Source organism: Mustelus asterias, chromosome 1 (assembly GCF_964213995.1).
Source record: "Mustelus asterias chromosome 1, sMusAst1.hap1.1, whole genome shotgun sequence".
NCBI lineage: Eukaryota > Metazoa > Chordata > Chondrichthyes > Carcharhiniformes > Triakidae > Mustelus > Mustelus asterias.
This window is the reverse complement of record NC_135801.1, coordinates 71,039,552-71,061,818: the sequence shown is the minus strand read 5'-3', so window position 1 is coordinate 71,061,818 and position 22,267 is coordinate 71,039,552. Positions and strand designations below refer to the sequence as shown.

The 22,267-nt window shown below is 43.6% G+C and overlaps 1 protein-coding gene across 8 annotated transcripts in view; it reads right to left on the bottom strand.

Annotated features, from left to right (window-relative positions):
- The window catches only part of ank2b (ankyrin 2b, neuronal), an 876,340-nt gene that overhangs the window by 194,015 nt on the left and 660,058 nt on the right, over positions 1–22,267 (bottom strand). For all 8 annotated transcript variants that reach the window (XM_078213593.1, XM_078213597.1, XM_078213634.1 and 5 more), the window contains exons 9-11: positions 8,065–8,163; positions 3,717–3,815; positions 1,902–2,099 (exon numbers count right to left, since the gene is read on the bottom strand). In XM_078213593.1, the coding sequence (XP_078069719.1) occupies positions 1,902–2,099; positions 3,717–3,815; positions 8,065–8,163 (396 nt within the window). The remainder of the gene's footprint in view (positions 1–1,901; positions 2,100–3,716; positions 3,816–8,064; positions 8,164–22,267) is intronic.

The following is a 22,267-nucleotide window of genomic DNA, read 5'->3' as shown; positions in this document are numbered from 1 at the left end:
TGAAAATCTAACCCTTAGCTTGTTTAGGCCACTGACAGCACATTATTGTCGCAGAGAAGCTTTTTTAAAAATAGATAGGTTTGGAACCAATTTTCCATTTCAGCCCCTAATCTTCAAAAGTGACAGAAAGTATAAAAGCATAAACTGCTGGAAGTACTCAGCAGGTTTGGCAGCATCTATGGAGAGAGGAACACATTGATGGTCTCTCATCAAAACTGATCTTAACGTTAACTCTTTTTCTCTCTCCACAAATGTCTGATCTGAGTATTTCCAACTTTTTCTGTTTTATTTTAGATTTCCAATAACTGCAATGATTTGCTTTTGACAGAGAACATATATTGATGTGTTATATTGATGTGCATATATTTTTGTTATGATGATGATGTAATTTCTGAAGAACAGCCTTGGTGCCTGCTATCAATGAATAATGCTAGCTTAACAAACACCATCACCATTCCTTCAGAGTGCTCACTTGATTTTTCAGTCATTTTGATTTGCAACGGTTATGTATTAAGGAAGGAATGTGTAACTCAGAAATCAATGTTATTTGCTGAACACTTCTTCTCAAGCACTCTCTGTGATTTTAGGTTAGATATTATTCCTGGGCCAATTAAATTGTTAATGTTACTTCTCCAGTAATTCTGTTGAATAGTCCAAATAAAAAGAATCTCTTTTCGTGTAACTCTTTCATTTGTCTTCTTTACCAGTCACATAATTATGTCCTTATGACAATATATGCTTTCAAATTTATTCATTCACTTGCATAGTACTCTCCAGGATGTTAGAATGTCCCAAAGCACTTTACAGCCAATTAAGTATTTTTGAAGTGTGGTCACTGTTGCAATTCAGAAAGCTCTGAAATCTGTTCAAAGAAATGTCAGTGTGGTGGACACTTAATCCAAAAACCTCTTCGAACTGCCACTTTCGATGCCACTTGCTACAACATTCCTCTTGTTCAGCTAACTTTAGCGAAACATCTGGCGTAGTAATAATCTGCTTTACAGTTACACTGACCTTCCCCATGAAAATTGACAGAAAGAACCTGAACCTTAGTTGCAACATAAAGAGATGTGCAACGTGATAAATGCAAGAAAAACTAAAAGAAGAAAAAGTTCTCAAGTTAAAACTTTGTGCTTGATCGAGTAATATAATGACTTGTGTGTCAGTGCACCACTCTGTGCTACAAGACCAAGCTTGTGTGTGGACTTAGTTCTCAATTTGGTACAGTACGTGTGATCAAAGAGAGTGACTATGCACTTCCCTTTATAGCTAGATGAAAATCATGTGCATGGAGCTCTGGCAGCTCCTATACTGACCATTTATAACATAGAAATCCTGCAGTGCAGAAGGGGCCATTCGGCCCATCAAATCTGTACCGACAACAATCCCACCCACGCCTTATCCCTGTAACTCCACATATTTACTCCGCTAATCCCTCTAACCTACACATCCCGGGACACTAAGGGGCAAGTTAGCATGGTCAATCAACCTAAGCCGTACATCTTTGGACTGTGGGAGGAAACCGGAGCAGCCGGAGGAAACCCATGCAGGCACGGGGAGAATATGCAAACTCCACACAGACTCCACATAAGTTAGCAATAACAGAGCTCAGAGAACAGGTAACATGATGTTCTCTGGAGAACTGAAAGTAGGCAAGGCGAGATCAAAAGAAAACTCAGCGAAAGCAACACACTTCTTGGTGTCATAGTTTTCCATTATACTGTGCAATTGAATATCTGCTATGGAACGGACAATTATAACTTCTGGTAACAGTAACTGTATGTGCAGCATAAATCAGAACAATGGTGCAGCTGAATTAATAAACTGTCAATCTTTTTACACATTATCATTGATGGTTCAATCCAGCTATAAATTTAACTCATTCTATAATTTGTATTTACCAGTGCCCGGGCATTGGGATTGGCTCTCTTGTCCAGAAGAAGCTTGGTGGCCCTGTAGTGACCACAATGAGCAGCGACGTGCAAAGCAGTGAGATAGTCAAGTGTGACATCGTCGACGGGTGCCTTATGCTGCAATAGATGCTTGACACATTCCACGTGATCTCCTTGTGCAGCCATATGGAGGGGTGACAAACCATTCTGTTTACACCAAAAGGAAGAAGGAACAGGAAGATTATTATTCATCAAGCTTTCACTCAAACTAGGGATAGATTTTGTGTTTATGCTTGGGGTGGGATCAAGGAGTCCTGATCATCCATCATAACTTTGAGGATACATTTTCTTTGGCAGAAGCAGAAATTCTGAAGAAAGGGAGTAAACAGGTTTTTTTCTCCCCAGGGTTTCTGCTAATCTTCTGGTTAAATTAGAGTGGTAGATCAGCAGAACACTCGCATGAATTACTGTGGCAGGAGTACACACTCTCACGGAGGGAACAATATTTCTGATTAGGTTTCAGAAAAACATTTATCAATTTAAGGGACTGCTGTCATTTCAAGATCTTGGGGCATAATTTATGCAAAAGTTCCACAATCATCCACCAGAACTATGGCAGAAGAATGGAGGAATCTCCAAATGGCAAAAGAGGTCGCATCTCGAGGATTTTAGCCAAAGTTATGACAGGAGATTGGAAGAATCTCGCAGAACTTCCTGACGCTCATCAGACGCACAGTGCTATTAAGAACTGCACAGTGGTATTAAGAACTGCAATATAACGAAGTGATTGAATCTGTCAGTGGAAATTATTTTAATGATTTAACACAAAATCTTCCAATCTCTTCTGTTGACTCATACTGGGAAGCAGCTAGAATCAGTTTTGACCATTAGAATGTCAACTCTCAGAGCAGCTGGCCGACCAATCACCATTCTGAAGTACAAATCGACCTTTTTTTTTTAAGGCCTTAATCATTTAAGCAGTTTCAGGCTTTACAACCATTACAATCCCTCAATTTGCTAAGCCATTCCAAAGATTGTGAAGACTAGGAAATTGTTGTAATAATGTAGTCAGACATTGCTCGTTTGATTGTCTACTGTCACTGTATCTGTCTAAATAAATGACATATTGCCTTTTAAAGGAGCAGCACTTCTACCTTCAAAGTTTGGTCTATTGTCATGTCATGTGACATCTGCATACTGACACATTCCAGCAAGAATCAAGAGCCAGAAACTTGCTTGGTTTTATTCCCTGCTCTGTTGCCAAGATGCTGAAATGTGCAGATCTTGAGTACAACACATCACAGCATTTGCTGTGGCATGTACTCTTTTCTTGCACCAGAGCATCAAAATAGCAGTACTGGTCCTTTAAAGCTGCTCTGATCGCTATCATATCATGCGTTATGGTATCTCATAGACTTTGGGACTGGCCAATTGAACTACAATGCTATCCTCCTCCTCTACGTTCCTATGTTCATTTGTTATACTGTGCATAAATGTAAACAGATACATGAAGAGATTCCTATAATTAAATTCTATTCATATTTTATAAGTCAGGTCAGGTAGGGAATGGGATGAAGGGGGGAGGGGGGGAGATGGGGAATTAACAACATGCTGAGGGGGACTCCCAGTGCATCCAATGTTAACACCAAGCATTCTCAGGTCAAGCACATCATGACCAAAGCTCCCTTTCGTTTCCCCAATCTCAAAAGATCAGAAATTAAAGTTACTCCCAGATTTTATCAACTAAATAATGAATTTATTAGGCATTACTATGAAACAGATACTCTTAAATTGTACACAATGCAACACTGAGCACTAAACAACCTTTGTCCTGGCGAGCATTGGGGCTCCCCTTTCAAGCAGAATTTCGACAGCTCCATCATGTCCGCTCCTTGCTGCACAGTGAAGTGGGGTCAAGCCGTCCTGATGAAAGTGAAGAACACAGTTAAAACATGTACTGCACGATCACTAGTTCAAGCTGTACTTTATTAAAAGGAAGTTGCAATCCAGAAAAAACTGATGTGACAAATCAATTGGTAACGTTTGTTTCCTTAAAAATGAAGTCCCACTTAAAATTTTAAGTGACCGGGAAAAAAAACCCATATTGGAAATAGAAAATTCATCATAAAAATTTTGAATAGGTACCATTAATTCTGTTGACAAATTTAATCTGCTTCCCTTGCCAATGGATAACCACAACATGGCAGATGTATGAAGATTCTAATCATGACATTAGAAAATAGAACAGTTCAAAGAACACAAGAAGATATGAAATGGGACCATATGGCTGTCGAGCCTGCTCCATCTACCATTCAATATGAAGAAAGGGAAGCTTGAATATAGTGGCAATCAAAACATAAAGAGGACATTTATGATGATGATCTATAGAAGCTTAAATGCGCTTTTAGAGAGCTTACTTTTTATCTTGGTCTTGATTGTAATATAACTTTGAACTGTATTTTACCTAATAACACATATCAAATAAATGATTTGATTTGATTTATTATTGTCACATGTATAAGCATACAGTGAAAAGTATTGTTTCTTGCTCACTATACAAAGCATATCATTCATAGAGAAAATGTATTTAGTTCTTCTGAACGGAAATGGCAACAATCCAGACAATTTAGGAAGAGACAAGTCTTTACTAAAAGTGCTACACTATAGAATCTATTCGAAACTAACCTGTTTCTGAAGTTGCACAACTGGAAAGATGGCAACCATTTGTCTCTTGCTCCTGGATTGTTTGAAACACAATGCAGTAGCACTGGCTAGAGTATGTTAAATGTTAACATTTAAAGAGGAAGATGTTAGACCGTACCATAATATTGTTAGTGTTGGTTAAAAGAAGGAATTCATGACAGGGTGAACCATGAAACAATGAAGCTAATGATATATTAGTTTTTAATCAAATAAAGTTCTTATGTATAATTTGGTGATGGAAACAGTGGCACTAATTACATGGGATATTCTGCTTAAGGTGAGCACAGGCATAACAATGAAAACAACAAATAATTACAATAGCGTACAGAAAAGCAAACATTAAACTAAAATAATATTGGAGAGGCTTGATTTGAAAGGCAACAAATTATCATGTGTAATATTTTAAAAATGGTCTTTAGTTCATTACAACTGCTAGAATTTCTAAATGCAATGTACCTGTAGTATATTGATCAACTATTATACTGACCTTTGGATCAATAACTTAATTAGCTGTTGTTTAAATAATATTGTTATAAAATGGCCTGATTTTATAAAACGGCCTGATTTTAGAAAAGTTTTTTTCCCCCAAAGATTTGGCTGAGCAAATTTCAGGTAAGTTAAAAAGATCTTCATCAGTCGGTATATACTTACAAATTTAAGTTCAAAAACACATCAGTGCCATATAAACGATACACAATTACTGCATTACTTCCCTAATATATCCAATATTAGTTCTAGTATCATACTCTTCACAATGTGCCTCCAAAATTTAATTCTAATCAGTCTGAATCCAACTTTGGTTTCCACAAAATTATCCCTGGAGTGTAAACAGTTTCCTACCAATAGGACTTTAAATCCTACACAAGCAGTCAAATATGAACCAGTTCCTCTTGATAGAAAATATTGAATTTGATGGGAAAAATTGCCTCATTTATTACTACAAATATATTTGCAAATTACTCATTTTAGTCCAATAAGGTAATAGAATATGACACAATATTACCTGGGGAAAAAATAGGGACCTAATTATCTCCTGATAACTTGAGATATGACACAAATTGACTTTTATTATAACCCATGGAAAACAATGAGAACAATTTCAACCTAAGCCACTCATTGGGAATCTGAAGTGATCAAATGGAATGCTAGTTTTACATCCCATCCAATTTTATTCTCTACTGAAATAATGAAGTGATCATTAGATGGGTAAAATCAGTGTTCCAAGTGAGCCTTTAGATTTTCTAACTAGCGAGTTAGGTTCAAATTACCCCCCATGTATATAAGTCTCTAAAATTCTCATGACCCAAGTGGTTTAAAATAGTTTAATTTTATTTAAAATACTTTTACGAAGAAACCTGTAGATTTATTATACCATCTGTCAGCTTGTTTTCTTAGCTCAACTCACTGTATGTAAAGATCTAGCAGCAGTAATGGTCACCGGCTGTCTTAGTGTACTCTTGAGCAGTCTCAGTTGCAGAACACTTGCAAAGTTAATAGCACATGAAAGCAATGAGGCTAATGTACTAACTGGCCAATATATGTGCATTGGTTATGGGTATGACAGCTACAAACAGTAGCCATTTCTCCCTCTGTTTGTATTGCAATTTTCACAGTTTTTCCCCCCATTGTTAGCCTGTTTCACAGGATAGCTGGCACCTCCAAAGATGAGAAATGTGTGAATTTTAAAGGGAGGAGGAAGAGCCAGATGTCTTCCCCTTTAAATGCACAGGACTGGCATGCAACAGCAAACCTACCTCATCAATACCCTACAAACCCATAGCCACAGTAAACACATGGAATGCGATTAAAAGCAAGAGAAAGAGACACCAATAATGTCAAAACAAAATCACTTCAGCAACACGCAAATGAAGGATATAAGTAAACCACAGGTTATGTTAAAATAACTCTAATGTACAGATAGGTGGAAAATGAATATTTAACACCAAAAACAAATCAAGGTGATGATATCAAGGTGCCTTCACATCACAGGGTTTTTTTCATATAATTCATAGAAACCCTACAGTACAGAAAGAAGCCATTCGGCCCATTGAGTTTGCACCGACCACAATCCCACCCAGGCCCTACCCTCATATCCCTACATATTACCCGCTAATCCCTCGAATCTACACATCCCAGGACACTAAGGGGCAATTTTTTAGCATGATCAATCAACCTAACCCGCACATCTTTGGACTGTGGGAGGAAACCAGAGCACCCGGAGGAAACCCACGCAGACACGAGGAGAATGTGCAAACTCCACACAGACAGTGACCCAAGCCGGGAATCGAACCCAGGTCCCTGGAGCTGTGAAGCAGCAGTGCTAACCACTGAGCTACCGTGCCGCCCATTTATTTGTTTATTTTGCAATTTATTTGTTTATTTTGCAATTTTGATAAAATTATAGTTATGTGACTACAGTGTTACTATTGTAATTTTGTGAAGGTTAATTTTAAACAAAGGTTTCATTATAAGATGCTGCGAGATCTTGTTTTTTTGTGCCGACATCACAAGCAAAATAACTTACTCTTGAAGTAAAGGAAGTAATTTGCATTTAATGGAATGAAAATCAGGTGGTTCTGCAAAAGGTGATTTTACTCTGTCAGAATAAAATTAGTTATGAGGATGGCAATCAGGCATCCTGATGCAGCTTGCTAGGTTGAATAATTTTCGCCAGCTTCACTTCTGTTTTTCCTGGATCCACATTCAGTTAAGAACATAATAATAAAGTAAAGTAGTTCTCCTTCAGTAGCCTCCAGCAGGCCTTTTAAGGACCGAATGCATAAACTGGGAAACACAATTCAGTTTCTGTACAATTTAGCAGGAGGTTTCCTGAAACAGCCAGGTCTCTGGAGTAGCATAATCAAGTGCTTAATGCCCATTTTATGTGGGCACGTAAAGCACTCAAGATTCATTGGCTGCCAAATTAGACAAACTTCCAGTAGGATTGGATATCGGATATTGCTGTCCAAAATCGCTCCCTCTATCCCTAATCTTACACCTAGAAATTGAATGTGGTGCGTATAAATTTCGAGCAGCAAGCGTTTTCTTAAAACGCAATGACATTTTGGAAGAATAATTCAAATATTGTGAATTGTATTTAAGTGCTTTTCAGCTTAATCTCTTAATTTTGTCACGTGAGGGCTTTTTCAGAAACACTCTTTCATTTGCAAAAGCAGACCTTGAACAGTCTTTAAAGCAATGATGTGCAGCCTTCAACGATTTTCATTCTTTTATCAGTGTTTATTCACTGTGTGCAGCATGCTTGACAGTGCATTCAGTTCGTTGATATAAAGATGCACTGACCTGTCGATGCATGCTCTCAAACCCAACTCCAGTGAATCTGCTCTTATGTTGAAAAGACATAGCTCTTCCCAAACTCTCAATATAGACTACAACAATGGTTGTGTACTAACTGGACAAGCATGACATCTTAGGGGAAGCAATGCTGCATTAAGTAACAAAAGCTCACCCTTGTCTTGGCATCTATCTGAGCTCCTCGATCCAGAAGCAATTTGACCATATTGGTATTTCCTCGTTTGGAAGCTACATGCAGCGGAGTGATTCCATTCTGGATTGGGATTAGAGAAGAGTGAAGGAGAATACGCAGTCATAAATTACAGTAAGTATAAAGCCAATAATGCATTAAAAAACAATAATTCAATTCCATTGCGATAACATTTGTTGAGATCTTTATTGGAATGAGATAAAAATATAACAACTTTAGATGTAAGAAAACAAAACCATGCAGTGCAACAAGCTATACTTTTTTAGATGAGTGTCTGAGAGAACTGAGCAGCTGTGCTCTACAATGGCCTCCCAAGCCGGAGAGGTGAAGTTGTTGTGCTTCCTGGAATACAAGATCTGTCTCTGAAGAAGGCCTTGAGGGCCTGATGGTTGCAATTGGGTGCATCAACAAATACATTTCAATGTACATAAGTCAATACCTTTTTATTGGAACTTCCTACTTCCCCTTGGTTTGCTATGTTGAATTTTTCTTAATTTTGTTCCCCACAACAATCCAACATTGAACTGGATTTAACAACATTATTTAAAAAATTAAATTCAGTAGTTTTTGGCAGCTTACAGTCTCTATCTTGTAAACCAACTGATATGCCCATTTTGGACTTAATTGGCTGCATAATTGCAACAATGACATTTAAGTCTCTAACTTCTTAAAACTCAAATTGAATTGTGAATACTTAAGGATAAATTATTAGTCCCATTAATTTTCTTGAAAACAAGAAGGAATTGCATTTTTTATAACTAAGAGTGCAATTTTCCATTTATGAGACTGTGTGGTGGTGCTTGGAAGCATATTAATATGCGCAGGATGGATCAGGAGCTGTTACTTCTGCCTGCCATCAGCTGGCATGGTCAAAGGTCTGGACACCATTTTAAACACCAGCTGAACACATTCATCTCATGCCTCCAACCCACCTGTCTCCAGGAGACCATTACAGATGTCTTCCACCACAAGGCGGCGGCTGCGAGCCTCAAAATGAAGGATTCACCCAATTGCAACCATCAGGCCCTCAAGGCCTTCTTCAGAGACAGATCTTGTATTCAAGGAAGCACAACAACTTCACCTCTCTGGCTTGGGAGGCCATTATAGAACAGGTCAGCATGGCTGACAACCACATCCAAAATGCCATCCAGTGCAGGAAGAGAATGAATTATCTGATCGGCTCTGCCCAGGTAAAACATCCTTCAGCTTCCTGCAATGTCAAACTCTCATCATGGCATTATACACTCAAATGGCGACTCTCTTCAGAGAACTCAGACAACCAACACTAGGGTGCAGATATGAACACTAATTCTCTCACAGAGACTTTCACATCACCACCATCTTAGCTATCATGCTGCTCACACTCCATCCTCTGGCCCTTCTGGGAGAGCTCAAGACACACACGGGACCGGCATCTTACCCAACCTCACTCCATCCTTTCATCACATGACTTTCTCATCTTCATACAGGACGAGCTGGCACACAACAGAAAGGAAAGAGCACAGACCAGGGGAGGGACAATCAAAATCCTCACGGAATTCGAGGAGTATGCAGCTGAGCTGAATGGGGAGGACAAAGATCACTCCTGCGGGGAAGGGGAGATCAGTTTGTCCCACCAACCTAATGCAGATCACAGCTTCACCACCTCCTGGCAATCACTGAGTCACATACACTATCATATTGCTCATGCTCAGCATCTTAAACTGTATTCTCTGCTTTCTAGGCAGCAGCAACTCGAGGTCCATAAGGAAACCCACCATATGTCCAAGCCACCAGACCACATCTAAAGAGGAAAAACTGAAAGAAGCATCACGTTGGTGGAACACAGCTCAAGATTAGGCTTGGGTCACTTTCCGGAGAACACCTTTACACATGTCCTCAAAGCAGTTAGAGTCAGGTAAAGGCTAGGTCTCCAGCACTTGGAGGGTTGCTGGAGAACAGCCACCCGCACAGTCAGAGTGCGAGTCGGTGGCCACTAACTCAATGATGAACAAAGAACAAAGAACAATACAGCACAGGAACAGGCCCTTCGGCCCTCCAAGCCCGCGCCGCTCCCCGGTCCAGGATTGAATCCTGAATCCAGGATCCCCGCCCAATTTTCCAGCCTATCTACATACTAATATCCTATCCACCGAGCTGTCCCTCACAGCTACGATGCTTTGTTCATCACAACCTATTAACTCACCCCCACCCCCCCATTCCAGACCATGTGATCTCCAGGGAGAGGCGAAAACCCAGAGTGAAAACCCCAGGGCCAATATGGGGAAAAAAAATCTGGGAAATTCCTCTCCGACCCCGAGGCGATCGAAACGAGTCCAGGAGATCACACTGGCCCTGATCTCATGGGATAAAGGCATAGATAGGGTGAACGGTGGGAAGCTTTTCTCCGTGAAGATGCAACAACAGACGGTAGAACATCAGGCAGATATTTAACAGTCACTCAGCAGACTAGATGATGGAGAAGTCCATCTAAGTTCTCTCTGTTGTGGCTCTGACATGCAAGCACCTTGAAGTCACATGGGAAGGTCGGCGACCACTATGGAGACACAAGTTAGAAGGCGCTCCCAGAAAGGGCCCTTTGCCTAGTCGTGCATTCCTCCCATTCAGCCTCAGTCTCCTCCTGATCAGATTCACTGGGTCTTTTGATTTGATACAGTGCCAGTACTGTGGGGGTACAGCAAGATGGTAGTTCTTCACTATTACTTCGAAATGGAATTCGAAGCTTCCTTTATCACTGTCCATGTGCCAGATATATACCTGGAACCTCATGATGTGAAAGCCGCGCTCCTTCCTGTTGTTCTCCAGCTTCCTTCAATAATACTGGATCCCATAGTTGTTGTGGTGGACATGCCTACACTTCCACCCGAGCCCATCATTTGTAACATTCCCATGCCCCATGTAGACCACTAAGCGCCCCATTTAGAGGCTGTGTGCATGGTCACCTACTGAAGTGAACCCCCCCCACCCCTTACCCCACAAAATGAACATCACATACCACCCCTCATGCTTTCACACTCCCAATGCTTCCTCTTGTAGCATGCCCACTGCTGTCTCCTATCTCCGACATCTGACTATGAGGTCCACATAGCTCCTGCACTGCCTCTACTCTCGGACTCCTTTCCACATCGCCACATAAGTTTCTGTACTCGGACTCCTGACTGCAAGCCCCAGACTTTTAGAGTTCCCCATTGCCCTGATTACTGAGGGCAAGTGTCCCCTCCCAAACCAGACCCCCTTCTGAGTGGCCATGTGACCAATCCCTCTGCACCATACTAACAACCTTTCCTTCCTATTCCAGAGTCTAGTCTATGTGCATCCCCTTCCAATCAAATATGTGCTATACCTTTGACCCCTTGTTTGTCAGCCTTTTGGGCTGACAAACCCCTCTGAGTGCCCCCTGCCTTCCATTGTTCCCCATCCTTTTCCACCTCCTTGCCCCTCTGCCTTCCATCATGCCCTCTTTTGCCCCTTCGTAGATCTTGCAGAGACTTCCTTCCCCATTACCCGCTTTGTGTTCATTGTCCCCCCACCCCCCCAAACACATCCTACCCCCCAGTTGAAATACTGGTTTTTCAACATGGATTTCTGTCTGAGTACCGCTGCACTTTGGTTTTCCTGTGGATAACGGTAGCAGCCAACGAGAGCAGAATACCCTGCACTCCCCAATCCTGGGTAAAATACTTGTCAGTATCTGAAAGTGGAGACCTGAATAAGTACCACAGCAAGTGGCATCCTTCTGGACAATGTAGGCAAAGAACAGAGCCCTGCAGCCCAAGCAGTGTTGCGTTCATCACAGCAAGACTAGTGCAGCTCTGTGGCAGGTAGGCTATGCATGCTGCACGCACCTCGAAGTCAGAAGGGAACTGAAGTCCAACTTGTGCACACCACTCCTTTGCAAACTGTTTTCAGGCTGACGCAACATCCCGCTGGTATGATAAGATTGGAAGGCTCCACAAAAGTCCAGCGAGCAACTATTTTAATGAGCATTCATGAGACAGTAATGAATGCCACTAGACAGCAGGATAACTGACCCACCATCGGCATATTCATAAACTATTTTTACGCCAACTAGTTTCCAACTTTTTGCCTGCCATTGGGTTCTCTGCTCCGGCCCACCTCAAAACCCATGTGGGACAGGATGGGAAAAGTCTGTCCCAAATGTTTTTCTCACTGTCTATTTCTATCCACTTTTAAAGGACTTCTGGTATATTGATATATATCTAATATAAAAATATCCAATATAATGTATTGTTAATTCTTGAAACCAGTAACAGAATTCACTTAGTTGTTTTTTTTTTAACTTTAGAATTTTAACATTCAATTCTTTGTGTGTCTTTCAGGATGTCTAATCTGATGATGCAATGTTACTCCAAAAACCTGCCTTGGTTATGGGCATATTTTTTATTGTCTCTGATCCATCACAAAATGAAAATACTGCAGTTAAATCAGATTCAATGCTAACTTAAGGCTTAAAGCTTAATTCCTCATTTGCTTCTCTAATGGCCAAATAAGGGAAATTTATGTTACCATCACAAGTACCCTGAATGCACTTGTTCCTTGATGGCATTATTGGCTATGTATTTGTGGTCTAATTTCCAAGACACACTTTCTAACCAGATTTTAGTCTCGAGAAAGCTCATCTTTGTTTGATTTACTCTCTCCTTTTGAAAACCATTATTACATCAAGAAATTTCTTTGAAAAATAATTACAATCATAAGCTTTTATTTTGTGGTTCCTTTCTGCACTTGAGCAAATCTTAGTTATGAGTAATTGTGCCATGATTGGTAGGTTGGTTCCCAGAGAGGAGTTGTGCTGGTGATACCTGCTTTCTAATTGGTTAAAACATCAAACATAAAAACTCAATTTTAAATCACTTCTGTTGCCGCACAATTTCATGATTTTGTTTAACCATCAGTCTGAACTATTTCACGAGTTCCTCCAAATGTGCATAATTAAAAACTGGAGTTGTAGAAATGGCATTGCATTCACTGGTAAGATATCTGAACACAATACTTGAAAACTGTCAACCACTGGCACTAACGACTTTCAGTATTTCATGGCTGGAAAGGCTTTCATGTGATATCAATTCTTTTTGTCTGGGATGTTTTGTATTGTGCATGTCTCTGAAAAAATTACATGGCATTCAGTAAGAACTAAATAGCCCTTCACCTATCGCATCAAGAAATCAGTTTCAACTGTTTACTGCAGATGATGTGGTGATGATTCTATATTTGTATATTTTGGTCTATATTTAAAGCAACATGGGCAAGCTTTTTTTAAAATTAGTTCCAGGGATGTGGCCGTCACTGGCTAGCATTTATTGCCCAACCCTAATTGCCCTTGTGAAGCTGATGGTGTGTTTGCCTTCTTGAACCACTGCAGTCCAAGTTATGGCTGCTATCCTGATTTATTTTGGGAAAAGATATGATATTACATAATCACTGTTCGCAGTTCTCTAAGCCAAATGCCAGCTATGAATTTTTTTGCCATTATTGTTATACAAATTTATATAAACATTGTTATATAAATGTTTTGGTATTACTGTTGAAGGAGACGACTTTTATGCTTAATATCACGGACATTTTATGCATTTATATCAAATTTATGTTGCCCGGTAATGAATGATGGGAAATGTTGTCAGCAGCTCACAGCAATGCAATGACTCATGGAGAGGCTCCTTGCATCCCCTAATCACTTCAGACTGTCTTAATCACTTTAGACTCCAGGCAGGGAGAACACAGACAATAGCTCAACTGATTAGATTATGCAAGAAGTTCAAATCACAAAGGTAACCCTCCAGAAAGAGATCAGCCCAGGGGAAATAGGATCACTTCATCATTAGCCACAGATCAATTCCACCTATCTATAATGGCTTTTCAATACTTCGCTATTGTGTCACTGCTTTGTGTTATTTGTTTTAGCAGGTACTGATCACATAACTTGTAGTGAATGGCAATAACCCACATGGGTCCCATTCATGCCTATCAGCGATTGCTTGAATGAGCCCATTACGATACGTTTGGCGTGAAGTTCAAAACCCTATAAATTGTAAAGCGCACACTGGCCAGGGGAAGCAGTTGGCTAGCAGCTGTCTTCCCCCAGGCCTGTGGTTTTTTATTTTGGACAGGGAATAAAGGTTGTGTTCCCTTTTTGTACTGTACTCATGTCTGCTTGTCTTTTATGCTGGTAGGAAGCAAGAAACTCCCCCTTACAGTTTTGTGCCGAAACCCGGGAGGAAGTGACCACTCGCTGGACCCACGGTGACAAGGATCAAGTGGGTGAGAAGTCAAGTTCAGACCGCCAGATTCTGGAAGGATCCAAGTGCCGTCGGGACCACGAGGGGACTTCCTCCAACCTGAATACCAGCTGTAGACGGAGTGGGTACAAAAAGTCCACTTACACTGATTGGCTACTACACAAATTTCACTGATTGAGATCTTTAAATTTGTAACACGGTTAGGTACACTGCTGTCGGCTACCGATTGGTCGGCTACCTATTGTGAGAGGGACTTGTAAGTGTCCGCAAGAGGTGGACCATTGTCATGGCAGGCCTTCATGTCCCTGCTAACCACCCGGTGCACCAATAAGGGGGATAAAGAAAAAGGCCTTATTGGATGGGCGGGTAGGTTAGGCACACCTCTGCGTAAAATTAGCGCCCCGGAGACCACCATGTCTTCGGTGTACCCCACACTTCCCAGTGCACCACCCGAGTACGAACCCGGCAGTGTCCAGAAATGTGCCCCAGTACAGAGGACAGCTAATGGCCAGGATCGCTATAAAGCATTCACTCCCTTAGAAAAGCAGACTATCCTAAAGGAGTTAGGTACTCTGCGCACCCCGAAGTAAAAATACAGAGTTCTGGAGGACTCTTGAGGAGATGTGGGATGTCCACGATCTCCACCCCCGTGATATCCACCAGATAGTTAGAGCGAAGTGCCCCTCAGATAAATGGAGGACTCTAAACAGCACTGACCTGGAGAACCCTGCCACCTCCACGATCCAGGATGGGGCATGGGCGAACGGAGTCCCTAACAATGCCCCCAGGGCGATCCAAAGGGAAGCATATAATGCTTTTAAATGCGCAGTCTGTACAGCTCTGGGAAACCCTACCACCAACTGGGGAAAAATCCAATCCTGTCGGCAGGAAAAGGGAGAATCCAGCAGCAACTATGCTGCTCGCCTGTATGAGGCTTATTGTGAGTCGTCCGGGCAGGAAAACCCCGACCCTAACGATGCCCCGTACATCCAAATGTTTTTAGACGGGCTTTCCCCGACACATCAGGAAGTTTTAAAATTAGGAATCGTCACTGCGGACACCTACGATACCGCAGTGCAGTGGGCAAGCCGGGTAGACGCGAGGGCCGGGGCGGGGAGCAACCGAACAGCACCAAAAACAGATGCCCCTAACTTTAAACCAACAGCTAAGTGCTTCCGCTGCGGAAGACCCGGGCACATAGCTAGGCACTGTCGATCAGAACCTGGATAAACTTGTGGGACCTGTGGCAGAACAGGTCACTCAGCTGAGCAGTGCAGGCTAAAGCCCAAGCCCAAGCCCGAAACCCACTGAGACATGCAGGAAGCCTTCCTGAACTGGCTGAGGGACCAGGGGAAGGCATGAGCACAGGCGGCTCCCATAGACGTGGAGGGAGACAACCGTGTCTACGTGCCTGCCCTCCTGGGGGGCCTGCCTTGCGAAATGTTAGTCGACACAGGAGCCTCTGTATCCCTGACCGACCTACCCCTTCCCATGACCAAGGATTACACCCACATCGTAGGGGTGGGGGGAACTCGTATTCAGGCTTACAAGAGCAAGAGGGTAGTCTTAGAGGTAGCAGGGCGACTGGTGCTGGTCCAGTTCTTTGTATGCCAGAATAACGAGGGAACCGTGCGAGGAATGGAATTAAGCATACTCATACACGCAAGGAATCATAAGATTCATTGGCCCCACAGTAATGGGAACAAATGTAAGCTCCACCAACCCTACCAAAACATCGCAATGGTCAGGAGTGTTAAAACGTTTCAGAGGGACTGGGACACAGAGCCCCAGCCTTTTGGAATAATTTGTAAAGTACTGACAGGAGTATGGGCCAGGGGTAAGCAGGACACAGGAAAGGTCCCTGTGGATCCGGTCCACGTCCCCGGCCCAGACCACAAACCCCACAGACAGTACCCCATAAGGCTGGAGGCATACCAAGCCGTGCGGGCTATTCATGGAAATCACAGAAACCCTACAGTGCAGAAAGAGGCCATTTGGCCCATCAAGTCTGCACCGACCGCAATCCCACCCAGGCCCTACCCGCTAATCCCTCTAACCTACGCATCTCAGGACACTAAGGGGCAATTTTAGCTTGGCCAATCAACCTAACCTGCACATCTTTGGACTGTGGGAGGAAACAGGAGCACCCGGAGAAAACCCACGCAGACACGAGGAGAATGTGCAAACTCCACACAGACAGTGACCCAAGCCAGGAATCGAACCCAGGTCCCTGGAGCTGTGAAGCAGCAGTGCTAACCACTGTGCTACCGTGTACAGGACCTAGAAGAGAGTGGGGTAATACGCTCCGCTACTAATACCACGAACTCCCCAGTATGGCCAGTAGCAAAGCCCAATAAAACCTTGCGTTTAACAATCGATTATACAGAGCTAAACAAAGTCACCCCAAAAGTACATCTCATAGTGGCAAGCCCCTCCACAATCCTGAATGGATTGGGCCCTAAGTATAGTATTTTCAAGGTGTTAGACATCGCAAACTGCTTCTGGTCGGTGCCATTAGACACGGAGTCGCAGGATAAATTCGCATTCACTGTGGGCGAAAAGCAATATACCTGGACAAGACTCCCTCAGGGGTTCCATAACAGCCCCGCCATCTTCCACCAGGTTATGAATAAGATATTAGGGGGAGTAGATCTCACCCCCTACCGCTGCACTGTCCTTCAGTATGTGGACGACATCCTAATTGCCTCAGAAGACAGGCAAGGACATGCTGCAGCCCTGATTGAGGTGCTGCAAGCCTTAGAAAGGGACAGGTTGAAGGTGAACCCCAAAAAGGCCCAGATAGGAAGAGACACTGTCCTGTACTTATGACAGGAGATATCCCAGAGTACCAGGACCATGTCTCACGAGAGGAGGGTTGCCATCCAGGTCATGCCCAGGCCAGTCTCCCTGAGGGGACTCCGCAAGGTTTTGGGACTGTTCAACTACAGCCGAACCTTTATCCCCAATTTCGCAACCTTAGCCGAGCCCATACAGCGGCTAGTAAAGGGGGGAGGCCCAGGGAGCAAACTGATAGAATGGGGACCTGAACAGGAGGAAGCTTATGCTTATATCAGGTCTGAGTCTCGGTTTACCTGACCCGAGGAAGCCCTTCCATATCTTTTGTGAGAATGAGGAGGGATTCTATGCCGCAGTAATAGCCCAAACGCATGGGGACACCCTGCGACCCGTAGCTTACTATTCTACACAGCAGTCACCAGTGGCAGCCAGCTTGTCCCGCTGCGTTGCAGCACTTGACTGTCTGCATGGACAGTTAGTATTAGCGAGCCCACGGTCATGACGGGGGAAATCATCCTCCACACCAGGCATACCTTCGTTGAAATGCTTAACAGTTACACCGGGACACCCCCGAGGCAGAGAAGCAGGTCTGGGAAGAAAGGGGCGGGAAACCAGATGCCCAGGGCGTCTGGAGGAAGGAAAGAAAGGCAATAGCCCCAGACTGCATCAGGCGCACCCTGCTGCAGTTAAACCATGGCCGTGATCACACCGGCAGAAATGCCATGAATCATCTCCTGAGTAGGGATTGGTGGTGGCCGGGGATGGGAAGAGATATAGCTAAATACAGTCAGCGATGTCTCACATGCGCGCAGCACAACCCCGGGCGACCCATAAAGATCCGAATGGCTCACCAGCCAAGACCCCGGGGGCTGTGAAAAATCTCCAGATAGATTTCACAGGACCACTTCCCGCTTCAGGGGGCAAGAGATATTGTTTAGTCATAATTGACCAATTCACCCGCTGGGAGGAAGCATTCCCCACCCGGGATTGCACTGCTTCCACTGTGGCAAAAATCCTAGCAAGTGAAGTAATTCCCAGATGGGGGGTCCCTTTGCAGATCGACTCCGATCAGGGCACCCATTCCACGGGAACAGTTATGAAAAAGACGTGCGAGTGGATGGGAATAAAGCAGAAGTTCTACATCCCCTACCATCCACAGAGTTCAGGTATGGTAGAGAGGATGAATCGGACCCTGAAGTCCGCACTCGCAAAGGCTTTACATGGAAAACACAGCAGGTGGACAGAGGTCCTACCCACTGTGCTTATGAAACTCAGGGCATCCCCAAATCGCGCTACGGGATTAACCCCTTACAAACTGATGACCGGGCGGGCCATGCAATTGCCCCAAGGCATAATTACCGGAGGGGAAGATTTGGGACCCTTAAAAGACAAAATCAGCAGATATGTCTTAGAACTGAGTTAGCAGCTAAAAGAAATGAGACAGCAGGCGAGAGAACAGCAGGAACTTAAAGATAAAGAAAGGCAGTACCCTGAACAGGCCAGGGTGCCAAAAGCAGGATCCCAAGTAATGGTTAAATTGCTACTTGAAAGGCCTAGTCTAGCGCCCCGGTGGTCAGGGCCACACCGGGTCCTCATTAGTGGGGATACCTGCGCCTGCGTTGAAATCAGGGGAAAGGGGCAATGGAAGCATTGGACACAACTAATAAGATGTGAAAACGGCAATGATCCAGTAACGCGAGTCTAATAATAATAATTGTACCTCATTGTACCTGTTTTTCAGGCAGGTCACAGCACCGGACAAGAAGATGCATATTGTTGTTTGTTTTTATGCTTTACTGCTTAGCAGGCGAGACTGTCTCTCAAACCGTTACCGACGCAAGTTGAATGTTAATACGTACTTGTATATGTCGCGTGTATATGCTGAGAAATGGAATGCATTTAAATGCTGGATATGTACCCACATTCCAATACATTCCAAAGGTGGAATCCCCTTCAGGCCAATCCCTTTGACAGCCCAAGAGACCGTAGATTGGGTTATACAGGAAGCAGGCAGGAGCCTCACGTCTCACCTTAAACTATACAGGAGAAATTACAGTCTGCTGGTTGCAAGATAGGGACACTCGGTAAATGGCGACTGCTGGATTACGACCGCACACACCAGCCACCCTCTCTGACCCTGACAAACACCACTGGGATAGGGCGCCCAATCGGGCAAGTCTGTACATCCAAAACAGGGACAGACAGGGCCCTCAGAGTAGGGAAGAGCGATTGTAACCAGGCCTTCGACATTACGCCAGCAGCACCTGATAGTTCCCCTAGAGTCCAGTGTGCACCAAACAGCACGGTGCAGATCCTTCTGCAGCCAGGAATTTTAAACAGCCCTGCTGCTTATAATGGAACTTACTTTGTCTGCGGTCACAGGGCATACCCTTGGTTACCCCATGATTGGACAGGGACATGCAATCGAGGCTATGCTATTCCCTACATACACCACATCCCCACTCTAAAGGACCATCCCCGATGGAAGGGGGGTAGGCAGAGGAGGGGGGTCTTTCCGTACCTGGGAATCCTTTTTCCTTCCCTGGGAGGGCTAGGATTACAGATGGGCGAACTCACAGCCCGAGCGCAAAAAGAAGCTCGCGTTCTGGAAGAAGTTGCTAATGCTACTGCGGAGGCTGTGGCGGAGGTAAACAGCGAGCTGATAGCCCTGAGGACAGTAGCCTTCCAGAACCGCCTAGCCTTAGATTATCTCCTTGCGAGTAAGGGAGGTACCTGCGCCTTAATAGGAACAGAATGCTGTACATACATCCCTGACGCCTCAGAGAACCTCACGAATTTAGTGGAACACATTCACAATGAAGTGACAAAACTACATGAGATTCCCAACAGCAGCTGGATGGATTGGCTGATGGGGGGCTCATGGGGGACACTTTTAATGCAGAGAGCCATGATTCTAATTGGCATAGTCATTGCTTGCTGTGTGCTGACATAAGAACATAAGAAATAGGAGCAGGAGTAGGCCATCTAGCCCCTCGAGCCTGCCCCGCCATTCAATAAGATCATGGCTGATCTGATAGTGGTTTAGTTCCACTTACCCGCCCGCTCCCCATAACCCTTAATTCCCTTATCGATCAGAAATCTATCTACCTATGACTTAAACATATTTAACGAGGTAGCCTCCACGGCTTCAATGGGCAGAGAATTCCAGAGATTCACTACCCTCTGGGAGAAGAAGTTCCTCCTCAAAGCTGTTCTAAACTGACTCCCCCTTATTTTGAGGCTGTGTCCTCTAGTTCTTGTTTCCTTTCTAAGTGGAAAGAATCTCTCTGCTTCTACCCTATCTAGCCCCTTCATTATCTTATATGTCTCTATAAGATCTTCCCTCAGCCTTCTAAACTCCAACGAGTACAGGCCCAATCTACTCAATCTCTCCTCATAAGCTAACCCCCTCATCTCCGGTATCAACCTGGTGAACCTTCTCTGTACTCCCTCCAAGGCCAATATATCCTTCCGCAAATAAGGGGACCAAAATTGCACACAGTACTCCAGTTGCGGCCTCACCAGTACCTTGTACAATTGCAGCAAGACCTCCCTGCTTTTATACTCCATCCCCTTCGCGATAAAGGCCAACATTCCATTTGCCTTCTTGATCACCTGCTGCACCTGCAAACTGAGTTTTTGCGATTCATGCACAAAGACCCCCAGGTCCCTCTGCACAGTAGCATGTTGTAATTTTTCACCATTTAAATAATAGTCCATTTTACTATTATTCCTTCCAAAGTGGATAACCTCATACTTGTCAACGTTATACTCCATCTGCCAGATCCTCGCCCACTCACTTAGCCTATCCAAATCTCTGCAGACTTTCCGCATCCTCCACGCAATTCGCTTTCCCACTCATCTTTGTGTCATCCGCAAACTTTGTTACCCTGCACTCGGTCCCCTCCTCCAGATCGTCTATGTATATGGTAAACAGTTGAGGCCCCAGCACCGATCCCTGCGGCACGCCACTAGTCACCAACTGCCAACCAGAAAAGCACCCATTTATTCCAACTCTCTGCTTCCTGTTAGATAGCCAATCCTCAATCCACGCTAACACTTTACCCCCAACTCTGTGCACCTTAATCTTCTGCAGCAACCTTTTGTGAGGCACCTTATCGAACACCTTCTGGAAATCCAAAAATACCACATCCACGGTTCCCCTCTGTCAACTGCACTCGTTCCATCTTCATAAAAATCCAGTAAATTCATCAAGCACGACTTTCCCTTCATGAATCCATGCTGCGTCTGCTTGATCGAACCATTTTTTTTCCCAGGTGTCCTGCTATTTCTTCTTTACTGATGGATTCCAGCAATTTCCCAACTACGGACGTGAAGCTAACCGGCCTGTAGTTACCCGCCTTTTGTCGACCTCCTTTTTTAAAGAGTGGCGTCACATTAGCTGTTTTCCAATCAGCCGGCACTTCCCCAGAGTCCAGCGAATTTTGATAAATTACAACCAACGCATCTGCTATTACTTCTGCCATTTCTTTCAGTACCCTGGGATGCATTCCATCCGGGCCCGGGGACTTGCCTACCTTTAGTCCCATTAGCCTACCAAGCACTACCTCTTTAGTAATAGTAATCATTTTAAGGACATCACCCCCTACAGTCCCACGACCATCAATTTTCGGTAAGCTATTTGTGTCCTCTACCGTGAAGACTGACACAAAAAACTTGTTTAAGGCCTCGGCCATTTCCTCATTTCCCATGATTAAATCCCCCTTCTCGTCTTCTAAGGGTCCAACATTTACTTTAGCTACTCTTTTCCTTTTTATATATTTGTAAAAACTTTTACTATCAGTTTTTATATTTTGTGCTAGTTTAGTTTCATAATCTATCTTTCCTTTCTTTATCGCTTTCTTAGTAGTTCTTTGTTGTTTTTTAAAGCTTTCCCAATCTTCTAATTCCCCACTAGTTTTGGCCACTCTGTACGCATCGGTTTTTAATTTAATACTCTCCTTTATTTTCTTAGTTATCCACGGCTGGTTATCCCTTTTCTTACATTCCTTCTTTATCACAGGAATATATTTTTGCTGAGTACTGAGAAAAATCTCCTTAAAAATCCGCCACTGTTGCTCAGCTGTCCTCCCAATTAGTCTGCGCTCCCAGTC